Genomic DNA, 23,263 nt, shown 5'->3' on the forward strand with positions numbered 1-23,263 from the left:
ATAAATAAATAAATATTTTTTAAAAAAGAAAAAGCCCAGTGCCAAATGGAATAAAAAGTGTGGTGATCTCAGGGCAGTATCGCCCCTGGGTAAGCTTCCAGCAGGTGAGAAGGAATTAGAGGAAAGCCTACACAGCAAAGGAAACCCGTCAACGAAGCAAAGCTGAGGTAAATGTAATTCAAGGAGGGGTTCAGGTTCCTGCCCCAGCCATTGGAAGAACTTGGCAACTTTGGCCTCGTGGTTCTGGCCTTAGAGTAAAGAATACAGGAAATGGGTGTGAAATTTGCCTCTGAAGCCAGGCACAGGCCAGGGGAGGCCCTGCACGGACACCTGGAGAGGCCGGTTGTGTGAAGGTGACCCCTGGATTGTACTGGAGACCTCAAGGCATTGGGGATGACAGAGCTGTGGTGCACCTGCCAGGGAGAGCCGCAGGCTGGGCTTGGAACCAGGCCAAGAGAGAGAAGTGTGTTGCCGTCAACAATGCTGGGAGGAGTTGGAGTTCTGAAGAGTGCTTTGACGTTGGCTTTGATCTTGCTTTGGTACAGCACTTCCTCACCGTGCACCCTTTCCTTCCTTTCAGGATGGTAATGTATATTCCGTGCCATTGTTTGTTGGGAGTATGCGATTTGCTTTCTTTTTATTATTATTATTATTTTATTTTACAGAGGATTACAGGCGAGAAGTTGCCTTGAGTCTCAGAAGAGACTTTGGTCTTAGAAGCAGTCTTGAGACCGTGAAAGACTCTGTGAACGTTTGAAGTTGGACTGAATGCATCTTGCATTATGATAGGGCTCTAAGCCTTTGGGGGGCCAGGGAGTGGAATGTGGTGGTTTGAATGAGATTGGCCCTCATAGGTTCATATATTTGCACAGTTGGCTTTCAGTTGGTGGACTATTGGGAAGGATTAGAAGGTGTGGCCTTGTTGGAGGAGGTGTGGCCTTGTTGGAGGAGGGAGGTTTTGAGATTTCAAAAGTCCTTTCTAAGTCCAGTCTCTGTCTGCTGCCTGTGGATCAGGATGCATTGTGCTTAGCTACTTCTCCGGCATCATGCCTTCCTTCCTGCCACCATGTTCCCTGATGGTTACAGACAAACCCTCTGAAACTATAAGCAAGCCCCTAATTAAATGCTTTAAAAAAATGAGTTGCCTGGTCATGGTGTCTCTTCACATCAATATAGCAGTAACCAAGACAATCATATACCATAATCAAGTTGCTTTGATTTCAGGGATGGAAGGATAGTTTAATATATGGAAATCAATTAAGTGTCTATAGGATATAAATAGAATCGGGGACGGAAATCACAAGAATAGACGCAGAAAGGCAATTGAATACATTCACATCCCTCCATAATAAAAGTTCCGAAGAAGAGAGGACTAAAAGGAACATCGCTCAACGTGATCCAGGCCATGCGGGCAAAGCCTACAGCTAACAGTCAATAATGAAGACGACCGAGAGCATTTCCACTAAAACCAGGAGCAAGATAAACATGTCTGTTCTTTACACTTGTATCCGATATAGAGCTGAATTACTTGTTAGTGTACAAAGACAAGATAAAGAAACAGAAGTGACAAAAAAGAGGAAAAGAAGAACTCAAAATTATCTCCATCCTGTTTGCAGACGACAGGATTCTCTACACGACAGACCCTAAAGACTCCACTAGAAAACCCCGAGGTCTGACAAACACTTGACAAAATAGCAGGATACAGAAATCAACATATGAAACCCAGTCGCCTCCTGTCAGTAATGCCCTTCTAGTGATAATGCACACGCGAAGAAAGCAAGGAAACAAATCTTATTCACTATAATAGCCTCAAAAACAGCTAACAAAACCAAGGATAAACCCAACAAGGGACGTGAGAGACTTAGACCATGGAAACCGAAACAATGCAGAATAAAGAGTTTAAAGAAGGCACTAGAAGGCAGACCTTTCACTGTAAAACCACGCCGGTTCCATTCCATGCTCTACTCGCTACGTGCTATGGGAACTAGGCTGAAAATTTAAAAACATACATACACAGACAGAGACAGGCAAGGCAGATGGGGCCACAGGGACATCCTTGAGACAAGAATGCCAGGAATGCCCACTTTATTGTGCTCAGGGCAGCTTATATAGGGCCCTGGCTATGCCCCAGCTCTTGGGATCTTTCAACTGCAGACCCACCAGAGTCTCGTGCTCAGAGCAGCTGCAGGCTGCTCAGAGCAGAGGAAAACAAGTTGTTTACAAGAAATTCAGGGTCTGGTGGTCCGCAGTCCCCAACATTTCACTGTTAATGGATTGGTGGGACTAATATTATGAAAACGGTTATATTACCAAAAGCAGATTACAGATTCAATACAGCCCCTATCAAAATTCTACAGATGCTCTTTAGAGAAAGAGGAATCCTGAGATTCATACGGAATCACAAAAGATGCTGAATACCAGGGCCACCCTAAGCAGTGTCAGCAATGCTGGACTATCATACCTTATCCCAAATTCTACTACAGGGTCTCAGTAACAATACTAGTGTGGTACCGATACAAAACCAGACAAACAAACCAAAGGAATAGAAGACAGGCTCCGGAAATAAACCCACACCGTGATCTATAGCTTTCTGATCTACAACAAACATGCCAAGAACCTATGCTGAGGACGTGATGGCTTTTCCACGGTGGCGTTGGGCAAAGCAAGTCGTCCACACGAGGAAATCTTAAACTAGATCACTGTCTCTCACTGTGTATAAAAAAATCAATTCATGGTGGGTCAAAGACCTTCATGGAAGACCTGAAAATCTGCAACTGCTTGAAGAAAAAACAATAGAGGATATGGGTATTGACATAAAAACCAGAGATCTCATCTCAAAGGGGATAAGAGATAGTTTATTCTAGAGCCAAGTATGATTGACCACGGCTCTGGAACATACATTTAGGTTATTCAAAATTTCGTGTCCCAATAAGGTGACATTTTCATGAACTTTTTATAGCGACAGAACAAAGTAAAACCCAAATAGGTTGGTGGGGACAGCCTGCAGGTGGACTAAAGCAAGACCGAGCTCTGCTTTAGGCCTTAGATGCTATCCGATAACACCCATCCCATTGATTGGTGGAAAACTAGGGTTTTGGTAAGTTAACACATTCCTAACGTTTTTCTTAAATCTGTTAGGATATTTGATTTGTCTTTATCTGTTAGTGATGGGATATTTGTTCTGACACAGAGGGGGCAAGGCACAGCTATCCCATAGGCTAAAGATAGCCCAAGATAAAGTGTAATTAGGCTATGGGTCCCTAACATTCCATCCTCTCCACGTGGCTGAAGTTCTAGCCAATTAATCAGCCTTTGTAGACACAGCCTCTTTCCAGGAATCCGCGTTCACACAGCAGACGCAAGGACTTTCTGAAATGGACTCTAACAGCTCAGGAAACAACTGCGAAAACTGACAAATGGGATTGCATGAAATTAAAAAGCTTTGGCACAGTCCAAGAAACAATTACCAGGGTGAAAAGTCAGCCCACAGGGTGGGGGGAAATCATTGGTAGCTATTCATCTGACAGGGGATTAATATCAAGAGCATCTAAGGAACTAGGAAAATTAAACACCAAAAGACAAATCATCCAAATATCCCAGTAATGAATTGAGCAGGCAGTTTTCAAAAGCAGTACTTACAAATGGTCGATTAGTGTATGAAAAAAAAAGTTTAACATCTTTAGTCGTCTGGGAAATCCAAGTCAGAATTATGTTGAGATTCCCTATCACCCCATGAGGAATGGCTGTGTTCTAGCTTGCTTTTTTTTTTTCTTTTTCTTTTTTTGTGGCTGTGGTGAGCCACTCAGCGACAGAATCAATGTAGAGTAGGGTTTATTTGGCTTCTTCTCCTAGGTCGCAATACATTACTGATGGAAGTCAGGGCAGGCATAGAAGCAGTTACCCTGGAGGAGCCCTGCCTGCTGCTTCACCCACTGCTTTCTGCTCAACTGGCTTTCTGCTTCGGGATGGCACCACCCACAGTGGGCTGGGCCCTCCTACATCAATTAACAATCAAGTCAACGCCCCACAAACATGCTCTCAGGCCATTTTTCCAATCCATTCCAGCTTATGTCAAGTTGGCAACAAAACCTAACCAGTACAAGGTATCATCAAGGAAACAAGTCCTTGTGTGGGTGGCGTTGGGGGTGGGGCTTACACACTGCTGTTGGGAGTGCAAACCTGTGCGTGTGCAGCACCTGTGGAGATCAGTGTGACGATTCCTCCAAGATCCAAAAGTTAGGTGTACCGCATGACCATTTACCATTGCCATTCCTGGGTCTTACGTCAGCATACTACAGAGACAAGTGCCCATCTCTGTTTACACGGTACTGTTTGCAACAGCCAGCTCAGCCTCGTTCTCCATCAGAAGATGGATAGATAAAGAAGACATGGCACAGGCACACAATGGAGCTTTATTCAGATATGCAGAGGATGAAATTTTCCCTTTTTTATTTTTGCAGGGAAATGGATGGAACAGAAGATCAAGCAAAATAAGCCAGATGGAGAAATGTCTATTGCCTGTCTCATATGTGGAATCAAGACTGAAAAAAAAATACATCAAAAATACTTGAAAACAGACAGAAGACTACTTGGGGGAGAGAGAGATGATCAGTGGGAGCTGGGCAGAAAGAGTAACAAGGAGGAATAAAAGCAAAATGTATGATGCATACATTTCCATGTGTCATAGCAAAGCCTGCCGTTTGGTACAATGAATAGACACTAATAAAAATAGAATGGTTTTCTCCCAAAAGTTCTAGATGCAACACCACAATACTTGGTGAAAAGGTTGGAATGTTGTGAACTCCAAGTACAGAAAGATGAAATAGGAAAGGAAAGGAGAGGAGGGGAGGGGAGAGGAGGGGAGGGGAGAGGAAGGGAGGGGAGAGGAGGGGAGGGGAGAGGAGGGGAGAGGAGGGGAGGGGAGAGGAGGGGAGAGGAGGGGAGGGGAGAGGAGGGGAGAGGAGGGGAGGGGAGAGGAGGGGAGGAGAGGGGAGGGGAGGGGAGGGGAGAGGAGGGGAGAGGAGGGGAGGGGAGAGGAGGGGAGGAGAGGAGAGGGGAGGGGAGGGGAGAGGAGGGGAGGGGAGGGGAGGGGAGAGGAGGGAAGGGGAGATGATGAGAAGCATGGAGAGGGAGTTCTGTTTTGGCACCGACATAGGGCAGAGGGATAGTGTCATCAGTATAGATGCTGAGCAGTTTTCTAGAATCAAAGGATGCTGGTGCCAGACTGAGGCACGGTGTGGTGGTTTGAATGCAAATGGCCCCCATAGGCCCTCAGAGAGTGGCACTATTAGAAGGTGTGGCCTTGTTGGAGTAGGTGTGGCCACGACTGTAGTTCAGTGATTAGACTCAGTGTACTATGGGGAAGTCTGGAGCCTGCAAGGCAAAAAGTCATGCTAGGCTTTTTTTTTGGAGGAAGAGCAGAGCATACACATGAAGGACCTGGGTTCAGATGGCCCTGGATTTTAACAACCACACCGAGGGCATAAAGATCAGGGGGCAGTGATTCTCAGTTCCTGGTACAAGAGAATGGAGAGATTCCTACAAACAGAGAACTCAAAATTGTACTTTCCAAATGTTCTTTGTGAGGAAGCTGCCAGGTAATGTCCAACTTAGGAGCAGACAGAGAAGGCGGCGGCTTGGGCTATAGGGAGCAGGCGTCAGTGAGGAAGGAATAGGAACCCCGAGAGCCAGGGCAACCCCAGGACACCAGCCTGGCCTTTGGAATGCCTGAAGACGATCTCTGTTTGGATAGTATGAGCCCATGACAAATCCAGAAACCGTGACTGTCCGTGACAACTGGGTGGTGCAGAGGTAGAGGCACATCTGGGCACGTGCAGAGACGGAACACGCAGAGTAGCTCTGCCCCCCTCACCATGCCCACACTTAGCTTGCCAAACCCCAGTCTCATGTCAGAAAGCCTCAGGGACCTTGTCCACTCCAGGGAGATAGAAGCCAGATCACGCCCCAAGCTGACCGACAGCCCTGACCTCTAGCTATGGTCCCTGCCCAATGAGCGCGACTACAACAGGCCTGTACCTGCGTGTGTACGCTATTTTTGTTTGCTTGTTTGTTTCTCTTTCAATTTCTTGATACAGGGCCTTATTTCATAGCTTAGGCTGGCCTGAAACACACTGTGTGGTCCAGGTTGGCCTCAAACTCATGGTGATCCTCCTGCCTCAGCCTGTCATAGGCTGGTATGACAGGCACTTGCTGTCAGTCTTGGTTTTTCTGTGCAGTTCTTTGGTGTGCCCAATACACTTCACAATGATGAAATAACAGGAAACACTTGAAAAAAGAGAATGAGGCAGACACAGTCTTTGCTCCCCATTTCCCTCTGCATATCGACGCTGTTCAGACTTCCCTGGGTACCAGGAGGCTCATCAAGTCTGCTCCCCATCACCTGGGCTAGCAAGTCCCCCAACTCTGTGAGCTCCCCCATCGCTCTTTCTGTAAAGTTGGGGCATAAGGAACCTCTTGGTGAGGACAGAAGCACCTATTTCTGTAATAATAATCACTTGGTAAGCTGGCTGAGCGCAGGGCTGCACAAAAGACCCAAGGAACCAAGGTTCTCCACATCCTGATGGGCTTGTGAGAATCGTATTGCAGTTATGTTATAACGTTGTCACCAAGGACCCTGGCCAACCCATGTCTCATCAATGGCCCAGAGGCCATCTCCACCCAGTTACTCACCATCCCCATAGTCTCTCAGTCAGAACCTCCCTCTGTTGGTCTCCTGCCCTTGTGTGGGAATGGTTTCCACAGCCCTGTGTGGCATTGTGCTGGGCTGTAGTTTAAATGTGGCAGTGGGTATGGTATTAAAAACATTCTCCACGTGACATTAGCCTTCTGAGCTCGTCAGTGTGATGCAGACAGAGCCATAAGCCTGCTCTCACATACAGAAGGCTAGAGCGTGGACTGCGGTAGACCTTGGTGACAGCCACCGTTCCCTGAACACCATTTATGCCATGTGTGCAGAGCAGTTCACCACAGGGCTTCCCAGACCCAGTGGATCTGGAGAAAACAACCTGTCCCGGGCCCCTGGAGACAATTATGGCGTACTGGCTAACGGAGGAGGGTCACTGAGATCTCCGGCTCACAACCGGTTTGGTGGGCTGGGGCAGCTGAGTCCCAAGCTTGCATGTCTCCATCAAGCAGGAAGGAGCTGAAGCTGGGTTAGGGCTGGAAGAGTAGTTGAGACTTGCAATAGGCCTTTCAGGTGCTGGTGTGTGGGCATTAGGGCAGGTGCTGGTGTGTGGGCACGAGGACAGGTGCTGGTGTGTGGGCATCAGTGAAGGGATGGTGTGTGGGCATCAGGGCAAGTGTTGGTGTGTGGGCATCAGGGCAGGTGCTGGTGTGTGGGCACGAGGGCAGGTGCTGGTGTGTGGGCACGAGGACAGGTGCTGGTGTGTGGGCATCAGGGCAGGTGCTGGTGTGTGGGCATCAGGAAAGGGATGGTGAAGAGGAGACATTCTGAGAGAGAGTGAGGCTACAGCCAGATTACTGGTTTTTACATATGAACCCTAGGGCCCTATCTAGCAGGAGACTGTACAGAGAGGCATTTCAAGGACATGAACACACAGAAAACGCCGGGGAGCGTTCAGACATCCTATGCACCCACATGAGTTGAACCTCCAGGCAAATGACTCAACCTCAAAGTCCTTGGGCTAGTCAGTGTGCTAGGGGAGGGAGGCCTACCGTGGACTTGGTCATGTGCTCCAGGGCTAACTGCATGAAGTACTTCTGCCAGGCCTCTTCCAAGACATCGCGGGCTCCAATGACGGCCTGCAGGGCCTGGAAGAGTCGGAACCTGTGCCGGTTGGAGATCTGTGGAGGACAGGGGTTATGTTGGGACGATGGTGTCTGATGGTACAGGGGATGCTAAGGAGAACACGGGTGGGAGGGAGACACGCGGACACATTCATTTGGCAATTCTTAGGGGACACCTGCCTTGTGCTGACCTTGAGCTTGGCCTACAGACCTGAGGGGAAGGAAAGCTTGTTTCTGTCCTCAGGAAACTGCTGCGGGATTTAAAAACTTCACCTCCAAAAGGGAGTCCATCTCTTTATCAACACTTAGACTGGTTTCTCCTCATCCTCATTAATTCTTTCATGCATCCAAGCATTCATAAATGAATGTATCCATCCCCATGTTTACTCATTACCCACACCTCCCTCCTCTCCTCCCTATATCAACTCATCTCCCTAACAATCACTATATCCATCTGCCCACCAATCCATCATCCATCCATTTGTCCACTGCCTGCCCCCACGTATTTATTCATCAGTTTTTTAAAAATATTTATTTATTATGTATACATAATTCTGTCTGCGTGTATGCCTGAAGGCCAGAAGAGGGCACCAGACCCCATTACAGATGGTTGAGAGCCACCATGTGGTTGCTGGGAATTGAACTCAGGATCTTTGGAAGAGCAGGCAATGCCCTTAACCTCTGAGCCATCTCTCCAACCCCTATCCATCAGTTTCTACCATTTACTGGTTCTGCGTTCTTAGGTAAGTCCTCTCTTCCCTAAGCCATAGTTTCTTATCTTCGAGAGTCATAACCTCTACCTCACAAGAGTGCTCTGAGCATGTTGAGACCATGTGAGTACACTTTCCTCCCTCCCTATTTAGTCTCTTGGCACCCAAGGAGGTTGAGTTGCACCATTTTTTTACCCGAATGGTACAACTGTCCTATGTAGGATTCAGGGTTTGAGCCCCACTTGGGATCCAACCATCCCCTATGCTCCCACGCCTGCTCCAGGGTCCCAAGAAGCAGCACCTCTGGGTTGTCTTTGAAGTAGTCTTGGATGCTTTCCATCACCAAGCTGGGGGACCTCTGAGCCATCTTCTTCATCTTCTTGATGATGTACTTTAGTTGCAGAGGGTCTGAGGTGCCTATGTCCCGCAGCATCTTGAAACAGATGGCTGAAGTTGACAAGAGAGGTGTGAGTTGACAAGTGAGGTGCAGAGGTCACATTGTGTCAGAGGGTTGGGTGGGGAAAGAGGGACGGGCGTGCAGTGAAAACGAGAGCTGGACATATCGGTAAGGAGTCTGATGTTCTCACTTTTTACTTAGTCCCTCATGGGCTTTTTTTTTTGGTGGGGGGAGAGCAGAAATGCATGCTCATTGGCATATCCCTGTTCTCTCAATTCATAGTTCCCTGTGTTCATATCCCATCTGTCGACACACCCACCCATCCACTCATCCCTGTTTCTGCATAGCCAGTGATCCAGCTCTCCGTTTACCTGCCTGTCCACCTCACAGTTCTTTAACCACCCATTCACTCACGCGCTCATAAATTCGCCCACTGACCAGTCCACTCACCCACCTAGCTAACTACTATCTATCCATATATATTTTGATCAATTTAACAATATATCCACACATATAGTCATAAATTTACTCAAAAATCATCCCTTTATCCTTCTACACCTCAATTCCTTATCATTCTATACATCAGTTCTTTGATTCCCCCCCCCCACTGTCTATCCAGTCATCTGACAGCCCTTGGCATTGGGATGAAGAGGAGGGCATTCCAGAAAGAGGGGTTGCAGGTCTAAGCTGAAGCTCTGAGGCGTAAAATGGTATGGATGGGAGGAAGTGTGGTTAAAAGGAGGAGGGGCCAATTTTTGATTTCTTTTGTTGGTGCCCCAGGAGGCAAGAACAAGGTAGGGGTCTCAAAGACAGCTGCTCACAACTTTTTGTGATACATAAAGTCCTGGAGAGGGCCTCCTTCTTGTACACACCCTCAGAACTGCTTCTGGTGCGGGGACTTGATGGGACCTACTGCCTGACTATCTTCCAGGGCGTCCTCACCTGAATTGTAGGCCTCCTCCATAAACATCTGCTGTTCCTTGGGTACCAGGGAAGCCTGGCTGGTCTTGGATCTGCATAGCATGATGGTGGCAGGATGGGACTGTCGGTCCCAGGAGGCATAATCTTGAGATTCCTTGGTGCACAGTGACTCCTTCGCAGAAACAGAAACGTGGGAGAAGATTCTGAAATGGAGTAAGTTCCGCGTGTAAACATCGCGTGTGCTTACGCGTGTTCAAGTGCAGGGAGCGTTGGCACAGTTTGCTCTGGGCCAAGCTCTGCAGTGTCCGTCCACGCCGTCTGTCCTTCCACGCCTCTGTTCTTCTGTTTAGTGGTCTGGCGAGCCTGGAGTGCGCATGCCTCGAGGCTCCAGGATGCCGCTGAATAAGCCGAAGCTTCTTAAACCGGGTCTGACCCGCACAGGGCCATGAAAACCACATGTCGGAGTTCCAAGAACCTTGTTAGCGTGAAAGATTTCTGAACATACGATACCAAAAACAAATTCAAAATCAAACACGCTATGCATTGGAGGTGTTTGCCTGCGCTGCGGCGTGTGACTCCACCGCAGACTACATCCTGAGCACACCACCCACATACTCTGCACCCTATGCAGTGCCATAGAGAATAAAGGCTTCAGATAGTCCCCTGCCAGTCTTATGCAGCACGTAAGTATCAACTCAGCACAACTTTGAATTGTATTGTGGTGGAAAACAAGCCTATCCATCTAATTAGTAACTAATTTGCTTTCATCTTTGATAACTGTAAGATCCTAATACCAGATAATTGAATTAAGATAAATTATTTCACGGTTTTATGATCAGCCAGTGTTTGACTTGTATGCCTGTTGTACGTACCTATCCGTGGGCATGTTTGGCTTGTATCCCTATTGTATACATCTGCATCCCTGGGGTCTTATAAAAGTTTCTTGCACAACAGATTCTCCTGAGTGGAGAAGTTGAAGGTCTGGAGAAGACAACCTGGCCCAGCAGGGGTGGCAGACAGACAGGCTAAGGACCCAGAAGGGCTCAAAGTCTGACCCCAGCTCTATCTTACTGACTTGTAGGGTTTTCAGAGTGGCATAGGGAATACCCTGACTAACCAGATGTCCCCTGAGGGATCTCTCTGTGGGTAGATCTGCAGGAGCAGTAGGGGTAGGAGCACAGAAGATGGAGGTCCTTCAGTTTTGCAAAAGCGAGGAAGGATTCCCCCAGACTGGCAGTTGCCACAAAGGGCCGGAAGAAAGATACTCTTGTTTTGGATGCTGCTCAAATCTAGTTCTCCCATGACTCCATCTTGGCTTCTGTTCCCTGCTTCAAGAAGACCCCATCTGCTTGTTAATGTGTAATTCTAGTTCTGTACGTGCCTATGGGGAAGGTCTATTCTAGACGCTCCTTCGGTCCACAAATGAGGAGGATAAACACATCTGTAGACTAAACAAGAAGATCATGAAACATATTATAAAGCAGCCATCATGGGGTGTACTAGAAGGCAGTCATCTGTGTGTATTGAAAGTCATCATGGTTATCCTAGAAGGTAGCAGTCTATAATGTTTATTTATCCATTGTCTCATATTGTGACACTTGTCATGCCATGTCTGATTCCTGCCATCTGTGTATCCATGATGGAGCAACCAAGACCAGGCTTCCTTCTTGTCTTATGCAAATCAGAAATGGCCACAGACAAACAAGATCATTGTCATCAGACAGTGGACAACATTGGTGCAGGATAACGGTCCCCAAGAGATGGGAAACCTACAGGGTGAGCCTTTGACTATGAAAGCTGGTTGATGGACCACAACCCAGTTTCCGGTGGGGACCAAGAAATCCTGTGACCTTGGTGAGCTGCTGATACAGTAGTGATAGTGTAGGGAGACCACAGTGGCCAGTGTTTGAGTGGAGGAGGCCTAGGAGGAACTCTAAAGGTCTACAGAATCCTTCCAGTAACATCTACATCTGCACTTGCTGCATGCGGGGGTAGGAGCAGAAGAAATACACTTTGAAATTAAGGAGACATTAGGAAGCACACTTATCCCACCTCCACAATAAAGTCTTTAAGAAGTCACATCAGCCACAGGGAAAATTCTACCCAAACAAGGATGCTCTTGCTCTCCCTGTCGAAGCTCTAAAAAGCAAGGCTCACAGAGACCAGGTCTTTTGACGGTTAAGATTCCAGGCAGAGGTGAAGAATATTTATATGTGCAGGAACAGCACCATACTCAACAAGGTCTAGTCCATGGTATCTGGCAGTCACTCAAAACTTACCAGGCATGCAACTTGCAGGAAAACAAACCATAAAAAGAAGAAAATTAACAGACCAGAATCCATACAAAGAGCCAAGTGTGAGGTACATTCAGAATTAGGGAGGCTGAGGTGGGGGAAATCACTGAAAGTTTGGGGCTATTCTGGGCAAGTTTTGGGTTAGCCAAGGCTACAGTGTGAAATCCTGTCACAAGCAAACAGATACATACTAATGCAGGGATCACAGAATCAATAGGTAAGGACATTAAAACATTACAAGTATGTCCAACATGGAAGAGTGAGACAAAAGGATGCCAAGGAGAGGTGGAAGAAATAAAAAAGGATGGAAATCACGTTTCAGATTAAGACTCCAGTGGGTGACTTGAACCGCAGACTAGATACTTTGGAAGGAGAAACTGACAAACGGAAAAGATCTGAAAAATGAAACACAGATTATAACATTAAAAGGCCGGGCCTGCTTGTTGGGGTTTTTGTCCTGCCCTGTTTCCCCAGCTGTTTAGTCCCAGAGAAAAATTACACTGAGATCTCTATAATTTATAATGCTGATTGGCCCATTAGGTAAGGCTACTTGTTAGCTAACTCTTACATCATGATTAACCCATTTTTCTGATCTATTTTAGCCATGTGGCTCAGTACCTTTTTCAGTGGGGCAGCTCACATCCTGCTGCTTTGGTGATCTGGGCAAGAGTGGGGGGGAATCAACTTCCTCCTCCCCAGAATTCTCCTGCTCTCCTTGCATCATTTCCACTTCCTGTCTGGTTTTCCTACCTACACCTCCTCCCTGGCCAATCAGCGTTTATTTAAAACCTGATTGACAGAATACAGACAATTCTACTGCACCAGCAGATGCAGAGAGGAAAAGATGGGATAGAATGTTGGGTGGGACAACTTATCATAGTTCAACATTTTTTTCAAGTTTGATGAAGACTGCAGATCCACACATCCTGGATGCTCAATGAGCCTCAAGCAAAGAAACACAAAGAACACACCAAGTGACATCGAGAAAATGCCACCTAAAACGGAAGGCAAGAAGACAACAACAACAACGACAATAACAACAACAAAAACCCCAGAAAGGGGAAAAAAGACACATGAAAGAAAATGATGACATCAGTGTTATTGTTAGAACACAAGCCAGATGACCAGAAAACGGGGGGACATCCCAGCTATTAGAAGGTGCTACCCAAGAAAATATCTTTGAGACCTTCAGATGAGATTCTGAAGTCTCAGACCACAGACAGCACTAGAGGTGTCCTCTGAGGCCGGAGACTGAGATCACCATGTGAACTAGCTGAATAAGGAACACCAGGGAGGCTAAATACGCAGCCAAGTAGGAAAGGTCTTTGCTTGCTTTTAAAATTTCATGTGAAATAATGCACTGTGAATCTATAACAAATGTAGAATTAAAAGATAGATAGCAGGGTAAGATCAGGGGAAGTTAGAGTGATGTGTTGGCAGTTCTGGCACGATGCATGGTGTGATACAGCTCAAAGGGAGGCGGCACTCAGGCTGTACTGTGTACTCCAAATACCTAAGCAATGACTCAGGAGAGCATCAACACAAAATCAAAGCTGCAAAAGGACAATAAAGAACGTAGGTGAAGATGGCCAAGTCATCCCAACAGTCACATTCAACACAAATGATTCAAACATTGCGGTCTGGCAGCAGAGACTGTCAAAGGGAAGGAAGGCAGTGAGACTCAAGCATGCTTCCTGTAGGAACTCTATGTGTGCTGTGAGTGTCAATGTGCAGATGTAATCTGTACTCCCAAGGCAGAGGAAGGGGAATTATGAGCTCACATGTAGCCTGGGTTACACAGTGAGATCCTGTCTAAATATAAACAAAGCAGGTGCTGTGAAGACAGCTGAGAGCACTTGTCATTCTTGCAGAAGAGCCAGGTTCGATTCCCAGCATTGACACGGTGACTCGCTACTGTTACACTGTCTGTAACTCCAGTGTCAGGGATGTCTGACACCCTCTTCTGAACTCTGTGGGCACCAGGCATGCTTCCGTGCACAGACAGAACACCCATACACATAATAGACAAATCTCCCGTGACTAGTATCTACCTGCAAAACTAAACCAGAACATATCAAAACCAAGGAAAGGAAATGGTGAGAGCTAGACGGATGTTGAGATGGCCGAGCAATGAGGGCATTGTCCATCAGCCCTGAGATCGATCCCCGAGGCCCACATGATGGAAGAAGAGATTGGATCAACGGAAAGGAAAGCAGTAGCAGCGAACCAAGGTAGGGAGGACCTGGGAGGAGGGGAAAGAATATGATCAAAATACGCTGGATAAAAAATTCAAAATAAAAAGTGAACCACTCCTTCCCTCTCCCCCACAAAATAAAGAAAACCAAAGAATCCTGATACTGGTTCTTTGAAGAACCAAGTTCATTGACAAACTCCTTGTGGGATTTTCAGAGTGAAGAAGCAAAGAGGAGACAACACGAATCATTAATTTAAAACAGAGAGGCGCACAACTACAGAGCCTACAGGTGTCTGTAGGATGCTCAGGGAACACCGTGCATGACTTTACTCAGGCTAGAGTGACAAGAGACTGAGCACATCCCTTAAGGTCATGAAAGGCCAACACTCGTTTAAGAGGCAGATAACAAGGAAAGGTCGTATAGGATACACTTCCTACGGTGGACACTTCTGACCGGCCAGCTCCCGACTTTTTACAGAGCTTTTTTTTTTTTTTTTTGTGGAGAAATAATACTGACACTTATCTAGTAAACAGAAGAGGAAATAACAGTTCAATCCATTCTGAGATACCCAAGCCTCTTCTGCCTCTTCCACCTCTTCTTCCTCTCCTCCTCCTGACAGGGTCTCATTGTGTAGCCCTGGCTTGGCCGGGGGCCTATAACTCACAAGATCCACCTGCTGCTGTTCTTTGAGTGCTGGGATTAAGGGTGTGAGCCATCACACCTGGCCATCAATGAACTTGCTAAGAAGACAAGTACAGGCACACATACTTCATCTATAGACACAAGCTTTCTTAAAAATACAGAGAACTCACCAAGTGGGACTTCTCTTGAGGACGCAAGGAAATCAGTGTAACTTCCCAACAACAGACTAAAGACGAAAAATCACAATCAACAGATGCTGAGAACGTGTTGGAACATGTGACAACTAATCACACAAGAAACGGAAATCAGAGGAGCCCCCTCGACTTGACATAGAGACCTATAGCGTGCCCCCAGCTCCAGTTACACACATTGTATGAAAGACAGGCTGTTCCCTCCCAGTTAAGATGGACGAAAGGGTATCTGGTCTTGTCACTCCATTTAACACTGCACCATGGGCTTGGATGATGCAAAAAACCAGGAGAAAGAAATGAAATCTACGGAGAGGAAAGGAAGAGATCAGTCCTGTCTGCAGAAGCCTGGCTATGTGGAAAGTGCCAGAGAATTTACAGAGAAGGCAGAACTAAGAAACGGATTCAGAACATCTGCACATTCATCAGTGTATAACAACCAGTCATACTTCTATGTTCTGGTGATGGATAATTGGGAACCGAAATGGAAAAGAAGCCAGGTACAGAGGTGCTGTCACGAGGCACTGAAGCACAAACGCAGCACACAATCCCAAGACTCAAACGCTACAGGACATCAAGAAGACGTTAATAAGAGAAATACCATGTTCATGGAATTGAAGACTTGATAGCCAATGTCTCTAAACTTATAAAAATATTCAATCTAATTACAATTAAAATACCAAAAGATTGTTTTTGCCAATAATAAGCAAGTTTGTCCCAGCTTCGATTCTCTTGCCGTGACAAAAGCCCTGAGTGGCATCAACTTAGAGAAGAAAGGGTTAATTAGCTTACACGTCCAGGTTGCAGTCCACCACAGAGGCACAGCCAAAATCTGAGAGAAGCGAGCACATCCATGGTGCCTGCTTGCTTCAGCCAGTCACTTTCACTCTTACACAATCCAGGCCCCTTCAGGGATTTCAGGGAAGGATGCTGCCCACAGTGGGCAGAGTTGGTTAACAATCAAGATAATTTCTCAACAAAGACACGGCCACAGGCCAACGTGATCTATAATTCCTCTGTTGAAACTTTCTTCCTTAGTGGTTATAGGTTATGTCAAGTTAACTAATACAAAACTGCTTCTTTTTTTAAAAAAATTATTTAATTATTTATTTATTATGTATACACTATTCTTTCTGTGTGTGTGCCTGCAGGCCAGAAGAGGGCACCAGACCTCATCACAGATGGTTGTGAGCCACCATGTGGTTGCCGGGAATTGAACTCAGGACCTTTGGAAGAGCAGGCAATGCTCTTAACCACTGAGCCATCTCTCCAGCCCCCAACACAAAACTGCTTCTAACTGTTATACGGGTGGTCAGTTTTGGAGAAGGTAAAATTGGGGCACTGGCTTTCAAATCATTCTTTGCTTCAATACATATAAAGCTATACCAATCAAGATGGGTGTGGAATTAGCAAAAGCAATTGGTGTGGTTTGAATGTAAAATGCTCCCCACAGGCTCATGAGTTTGGAACCTTGGTTCCTAGCTGGTGGTGCTGCTTTGGGAGGTTTGGAACCTTTAGGAGGCCAGGTGTCGCTGGAGCTGGAGAAGATGGACCACCGGGAACCAGACTATTCAGTTTCAAAGCCTGGCCTGTTTCCTGTCGGCCCTGTGCATTCTGATCCACTCAAATGTGAGCAGCCTCACGCTCTTGTTACCACAGCCGAGGCAGCTTTTGCTGCCATGCCCTCCCCACCACGAGGGGACTTGTACCCTCTCCAACCAGGAGCCAAAACAAACTCTCACTTCCCTAAGTGGCTTCTTGCATGGTCCTGGTCTTAGCAATGAGAAAATAGCCAATATAACCAAGAAATACAAATAAATGGAACACAATACGACATTCATGGGAATTTCTGCACACATGTATGCATGTATGCGTGTATGCATTTTTTGCACATGTGTGGCTGCTCCCGTGAGTGTGGATGCATATGCACCTGTGTGCGCATGCATGTGGAGGCCTGAGGCTGATGTAGGGAATCATCCTTGCTCACTCGTTCACCTTATTCATGGAGGCAGGCTCTCTCAGTCAAACCCAGAGCTCACTGATGTGGTTAGTTTTGCTATTCAGTTTGCTCAGGTGATTCCCTATTTGCCCTCTGAGGCAGGACACGACCACCCAGTATATCCATGGGTTTCTAGGGATCCAAATTCTCGTCCTTATGCTTGCTAGACAAGTGCTCCAACCATTGGGCAACATCCCCAAATCAGAGTGAATGCCTTTTTTTTTTTTTTGGTAGCCCTGGCTGTCCTGGAACTCACTATGTAGATCAGGTTGGCTTCAGAGATCCACCTATCTCTTCCTCCTGAATGCTGGGATTAAAGGTATGCACCACCACCACCGCCTAGTAAGGGCTCCCGATTTTTGACAGATATACAAAAGCAATTCCAATAGGAAAGGCAGGCGGGATTTGTCAGTATATCACACTGAAATGCTTTGACACAGGCTCACAATTCCTGTCTATATTTCAAACACACGCAAAAAAAAAAAAAACAAACCTCAAAACAACATGGAGTTAAAAGAAAGGCCATTGAACTCTTGAAAGTTCTAGAAGAAAACAGGAGAAGAAAATCATGACCTTGAGTAACAGTCTTCTCAGACATTTAATTTAATTTGATAGAAACAGACTTAGGTAGGATATCCAGAAGGAAAGGTGAGCGGCAGACCTGGAACAATCCTTGCAGATCACACAGGAAACACAGGAATGAATCCCAAATAGACTAAGAACACTGAACCCACCTCAGACAGACAACTGAACAAAACACAGGCAAAAGTTGATGGGACAGCCACCTGTAGAGAGAGACAGATGGCCGAGCAGCAGATGAACAGGGCCATACTGTCCTCCTTGAAGGAAAAAAAAAAAAGAACAAGGCCACAGCAGGGAAGCATTGTGCAGGCCTAAAATAATAAAATCAGGAAAACTGAATACATCAAAAGCCGTGGGAGTTCGGAAGTAGGAAGTCCCTGCAGAGCCTGGGTGGAACTGTCACCCCGCTCCTCGCCACACTTAAGAGTTGGGTGAAGTTGAACACACAGAGGGCAGAGGGTGACTCAGCCCAGTCCTGTGCACTGACTCAAGTGAGTTACAGTCACATACAAGTCCCCGCACAGATATTTAATAGTGCTCTGATCTACAACAGCTAAAAATGCAAACCATACAGATGTGCTTTCTCAACAAGCCATAGCACATTCCAGGAATCCAGGGGAAACAGATTAATGACACACAGGACATCAGAAACAAAGTATGACATGTGAAAGAAACCAGACCCAAGGCTACACTTCGTGTTATTTTTCTGACATAATGGAAAAGGTAACAATGGTCGGGGACTCCTGGGTCGAGCGTAGCTGGACTCAGTCACTGTCAGGCTGTGTGGGGCTGTGTTTGGAGGCAGAGCTGTTGTCTAACCTGTGGTCCCGGACACACTCAAACCAGTGAATTCTCTCATGCCTAAGTAAGATTGTGCAGGAAAAGGAAAAAAATGAACACACAAAAGAGAGTAGAAAGGAGCCTGTGCTGATGGGTCTCTTTCCTCCTGCCTCCTGCTCACTTCATCCCAGTCCGGCAAGCTCAGGCTGGCTCTAAACTACCAGGTAAGCTGCAACCCCAGGATCGATCGAACTGGAGATCACTACAACCCCCTCCCCTGCCCCATCCCACCCTCTCCCACTTCTCTCCTGGTCCACCACTTCATTTTTTTTTTTAAAAACTAAGTTAATTGCTTAATATATATGTATGTGTACATGTGTCTGCAGAGGCCAGAAGAGGGTGTCAGAGGGCCTGGAGCTGGAGTCACAGGATGTGAGTTCCTTGATGTGGATGCTTGGGAACCAGACATAGGTCCTTCGCAGAGCAGTACACACCCTCTAACTGCTGAGCCATCTTTCTAGCTCCCAGCTGCTCACTTCTTTCAAGTCTCACTTAGTTGTTGGAAACCTCAGCTTGACGCTCACCCCCGTTTTAGCTTGTCAGGTGGCATAACCATCAGGACCTTACCAATTCTCAACTGCAAGGCAACTCAGCCTCTCTGGATCTTTGCATAGAGAGCCCTGTAATAGCCTTCAGAATCTTTGTTCAGGTAGTACACTGCCCAAGGGCACTCCAAGGGACACCTGAACTTCTATGCCTTCCATTTTCCCCTCTGAACCTGGCAGGCTGTTCTTGGGAGAGACTGCCTCCCTGGTCCTGAGATCAAGCTGGAGAGGAACTATCCCAAGGTTGGGCAGAGAAGAGAGCAGGTGATTGGCTAGCGGTGATACCCCGGCTGTGGAGCGGGCTGTAGCCCTGCTATGGACTGACTTCTGCCCCTGCTCCAGGGCTCAGGTGGAAGTCTCACTGTATCCTTGGAGGTTGGACCATATGAAGGGTTGGGGTCAAACAGTCCTGAGGATGGGGCCCAGGCACAAGGTTAGTGTCTCCATAGGAGGCTGTCTCTTTCCGCCATGTGGGCACGCAGCTGGAGGGTGACTGTCATTGAGCTAGGAACTGGCACTCGTCAGAAGCCATTCCATTGTCTACTTCTGCTCTGAAACAGTGGGAGACAAGTCTGGTGGAAGATGTCCAGTCCTGGGTGCCCTGTCACTGCATAGAGTGGCCTGAGTCCTCACTGAGACTCACGGGGCTGAGGTAGAGTTGACATCTGGGGGCAAAGTTTGTCAGCAGCTGTGGCTCAATGTCCCCTCCTTGGATGTCAGTCCATGGGGCTGACATCGCAATGGGGTGGAATACAGAGCCAAGTGATTAGACAGGGGAGATAAGGACAGTGTTTGCTGGGCAAGATACCGGGGACCATGAAGCAGAGGAAGGAGTCAACTCACAGCAGGCCTGGAAGGCTAGGCCAAGGCAAAGCCACCCTGCAGGTGCCTCATCTGTGTGCATATGTACCTGTGTGTATATACATGTGTGCACACATGTATGTATGTGTGTATACCTATGTGTACTCCTGTATACCTATGTGCATATGTGTGTATATACATGTGTATGTGTATACCTGTGTATGCATGTATGTATGTGTGCATATGCATGTGTATGTGTGTATCTATATACACATACAGAAGTCTGCATATATGTGTGTATATGTGTATGAGTGTGTGTATGTGTGTGTATAGGAGTTTGTACACGTACATGTAATGAGTGAACAGTATCTCTTTTCTCTCCTCATAGTCAGGTCTGTAAGAACACAAGCTGCTGTGTTTCTCGCACTCCACCCTGAAGAAGCTGACACAGAAGTAGGCTGCAGTCTGTCCCTGTCTGTCCTTCTGTCCATCCCCTGGCTCACACTGTGCTGTGACCCTTGTCCATCTTCGTCACTGGTCCTTAAAAGCAGTTGCTGCCCTCTCCTCCGTGTAAGGGTAGAGCCTGTGGTCCAGATATACCACTCATCCCATTACTCTGAGGGCAGCATCATCATAAGACTCATCCAAAGTCCCTCAGGCGCTGCTCTTGGAGGTGAGAGCCCCTAGACACTGTGCTGGCACAGCCTGCCCAGGATGTATGCTCTAGGGTGGCGTGTTGCTGCCCTGGAAGGAGAAAAAGCCAGGTGCCTGTAGCATGGGTGGCCCCTGGCTCTCCCATGTCCTCTGGGGCTGAACTGACCTGGGGTTGTAGGACATGGCTGAGGAGGTCCCATCAGTTGAGTTGCGGCTGTGTGACCTGTCAGGCTGCTGCCCATCCATGTTGAGATTAGAACAGGAGACCCACAGGTCCCAATTGACAGCCCCTATCCTCACCAACAGGCTAGCTCTGTCTTGGGCATTGCCCTTTCTCTTGGTGCCCTGACTGGCCCTGACCTCACCCTGAGGTCACAATGACTTCAGTGTCCACAGCACCCTTCCAGGGACAGTGGTGTGGAGTCAGTGATATCTGAGGATGGCAGGTTGGGAATGTGTGCTTGGGTCTACATAGGCATTGAGGATGTGTGTCCCCAGTGAGGCCTCGTATCAGACTTCAGACATTCTCCATGACTTGTGGATGAGTGGACCATCTATTATATGAGGACCCTCATCTATTATATGAGGGTCCAGGACCCTGTGGTAATAGCAGGGCCTAGGCTGGGACAGGGACTGCTCCCGAGGACTCTAGCTGAGCACATGGTGCTGTACTCTCCCATCTGGGTGCTATTGCATAAACCCCCCCTCCCCCGCCGACTGTCCCTCACAGACACAGCTGGAGTGAGGCCAGCCTGAGGTTCCAAGCAGAGGGCAGGGCAAATTGCTCTATAGACTATCTGCCCAGTCTACCTTTTACTGGTCTGGAGACCCAGTGACCCGGAGGCCCAGTGTCAGCTATTCAGCCTCTCCCTGCCTCAGTTTCCCCACTGAGATGTTTTGAGGCTTATTGAGAGGACGGAGTACTTCAGTACAGTGCCTGGGTAGGCTAGTGGCATCTTAGTTCTGGTTCTAAGTGGTAGCCACCATTCCAGTCCAACAATAGTCTGCCAGAGTTGGTAACAATGCCAGTCCTGGCTGATGGCATCACAGTGCTTAGCATTGGGGGTTTCTGAGATTCACTCTCACTCCCCAGAGTGTGGGACACAAAGCAGGAAACCAATCTTCAATGGTCCAGACTTCCTGATGCTCACAAGTCCCTAGGCCTTATGTTCTGTCTCAGCAGCAGAGTTGGGACCCAGGTTTGTTGGAGGTCCTGAAACCCCCTCCCATCGTAAGGAGGCTCACATCTACCCACCCACGAGGGAGGTCACAGCACAGCTGGTTCTGTGGCTTCTACAAGTGTGTGGTGGCCTCAAGGGCCCCGTAAAGATTTTTGTCTGGGACCCTTGGCCTAAGGTGTACAGGAGCCAGCCAAACGCGCTTCGTGAGGGATTCCTGAATTTTCAGCAATTTTGGGTGTTGGTTGCTAAATAAAGCCACAGAAAGCTTAAACATTATTTTGATTCCCCAAACTCTCTCTTCCCGGTTTTGTGGTCATGTTACTGTCCTCTGTGCTGCTAAGATCATTACTGTACACAACACCTGTGTGGCTGCCAAACTATGTACCGGTGAGTGACTTCGTGGGTGCCACAAGCATCCACGGTGCTCATGAGCATCTGAATTCAGCCAAACTCCAGGTTGTGCTATGCTTGTGTTAGTCTGCCTGTAAGTATCAGCATCTTCTGCCAGATGTAGGCTCCCTGTCCTGTAGGGGCCATTGCTTCCTCTTGTTACCCAAAGGTCAGATGTGCCCACTGTCCTGATCTGGGATGAAATTCAGAGATGGCCATAAATTGATTAAGGCCGCACAGCTGCCAATAGCAGAAGCAGGGCACAAACTCAGGACACTAAACCAGTCCAGTGTGGGGATGAGGCCCCATGGCCATCTGGAGCCAGTTTTCCTGGGTCTTAGCTTCCTCATCCTGCCTCAGTGTCTCACCTGCTGGGCCTCCCAGCTCCCTCATATGGCCAGTAGGTGGTGCTGTGGTCACAGACAGGACGGTGGTCAGAGGGCTGCGGTGGGGGAAGTTTGAGGAGGGGATGTGAAGGCTGGGACTCGGCGGAAGTCGGCCTGGAGCCCTGGAGCCTCTGTAGTGAGCTGCTCCCTTATATCACCCTCCTCCAACTGAAAACCAGCAGTGGGGGACTTACGGGCTGGGAGGCCAGTGTCTTACCGCCTTAGGGGGGACTTGTCTTGGGGTGGTTTTGTCTTGGACCCCAGTACCAACCCCTGCATACTGGCTCCCCTAGCAGTATGACCCTCTGACCCACATAGGGTAGCCCCTGGTTGCTTCCAGGCCACCCTCTACCTTTCCCCAGCCTCAGTGTTCCAGCGGTGCAGGTTTTTATTTTGTTTTCCCTGCAACACGGGGTCCCTGGAATTTGCCCTCTTCCTAAGGAAACACAGTACACCTTCCTATCTCTTCCTGGATGGCCCAGTCCTGGTCTCTGGAAAGCCTAGTCCTGGTTTGTCTGAGTTCTAGGGCTGTAGATCCTTGAAGAGTGTTGGGTATAGTGGGAGAGGGATTGGGGAGCTGTGTTGTTGATGTTGATGGAGGAGCCATGTACGCACCTGCACCCCTCTTTACAGCAAGACAGTGCGGTCCTCTGACCAACCCACACCCTCTGGAGACATCGGCTTCAGGCTCCGAAGACTTTTAGAAGAAAACTCAGGGCGGGGGGAGCTGGTGGACATTGGTCTCCCTGATGGAAAGGGTGGAGAGGGATG

The 23,263-nt window shown here is 47.8% G+C and overlaps 1 protein-coding gene across 5 annotated transcripts in view; it reads right to left on the reverse strand.

The window, feature by feature from the left end:
• The window catches only part of LOC125415218 (maestro heat-like repeat family member 5), an 82,425-nt gene that overhangs the window by 52,156 nt on the left and 7,006 nt on the right, over positions 1-23,263 (reverse strand). For 2 of the 5 annotated variants that reach the window (XM_048457414.3, XM_048457415.3), the window contains exons 2-4: positions 9,817-9,998; positions 8,779-8,924; positions 7,696-7,824 (exon numbers count right to left, since the gene is read on the reverse strand). In XM_048457414.3, coding sequence (XP_048313371.3) covers positions 7,696-7,824; positions 8,779-8,924; positions 9,817-9,898 — 357 coding nt within the window. In that variant the 5' untranslated portion in view covers positions 9,899-9,998. Of the gene's footprint in view, positions 1-7,695; positions 7,825-8,778; positions 8,925-9,816; positions 9,999-20,701; positions 21,142-23,263 lie in introns of those variants that run through there. The other 3 variants (XM_048457413.3, XM_048457411.3, XM_048457412.3) reach the window with 3 other exon arrangements.

The sequence above is a fragment of the Myodes glareolus genome, chromosome 19, assembly GCF_982192425.1.
Source record: "Myodes glareolus chromosome 19, mMyoGla1.1, whole genome shotgun sequence".
NCBI classification, from domain to species: domain Eukaryota; kingdom Metazoa; phylum Chordata; class Mammalia; order Rodentia; family Cricetidae; genus Myodes; species Myodes glareolus.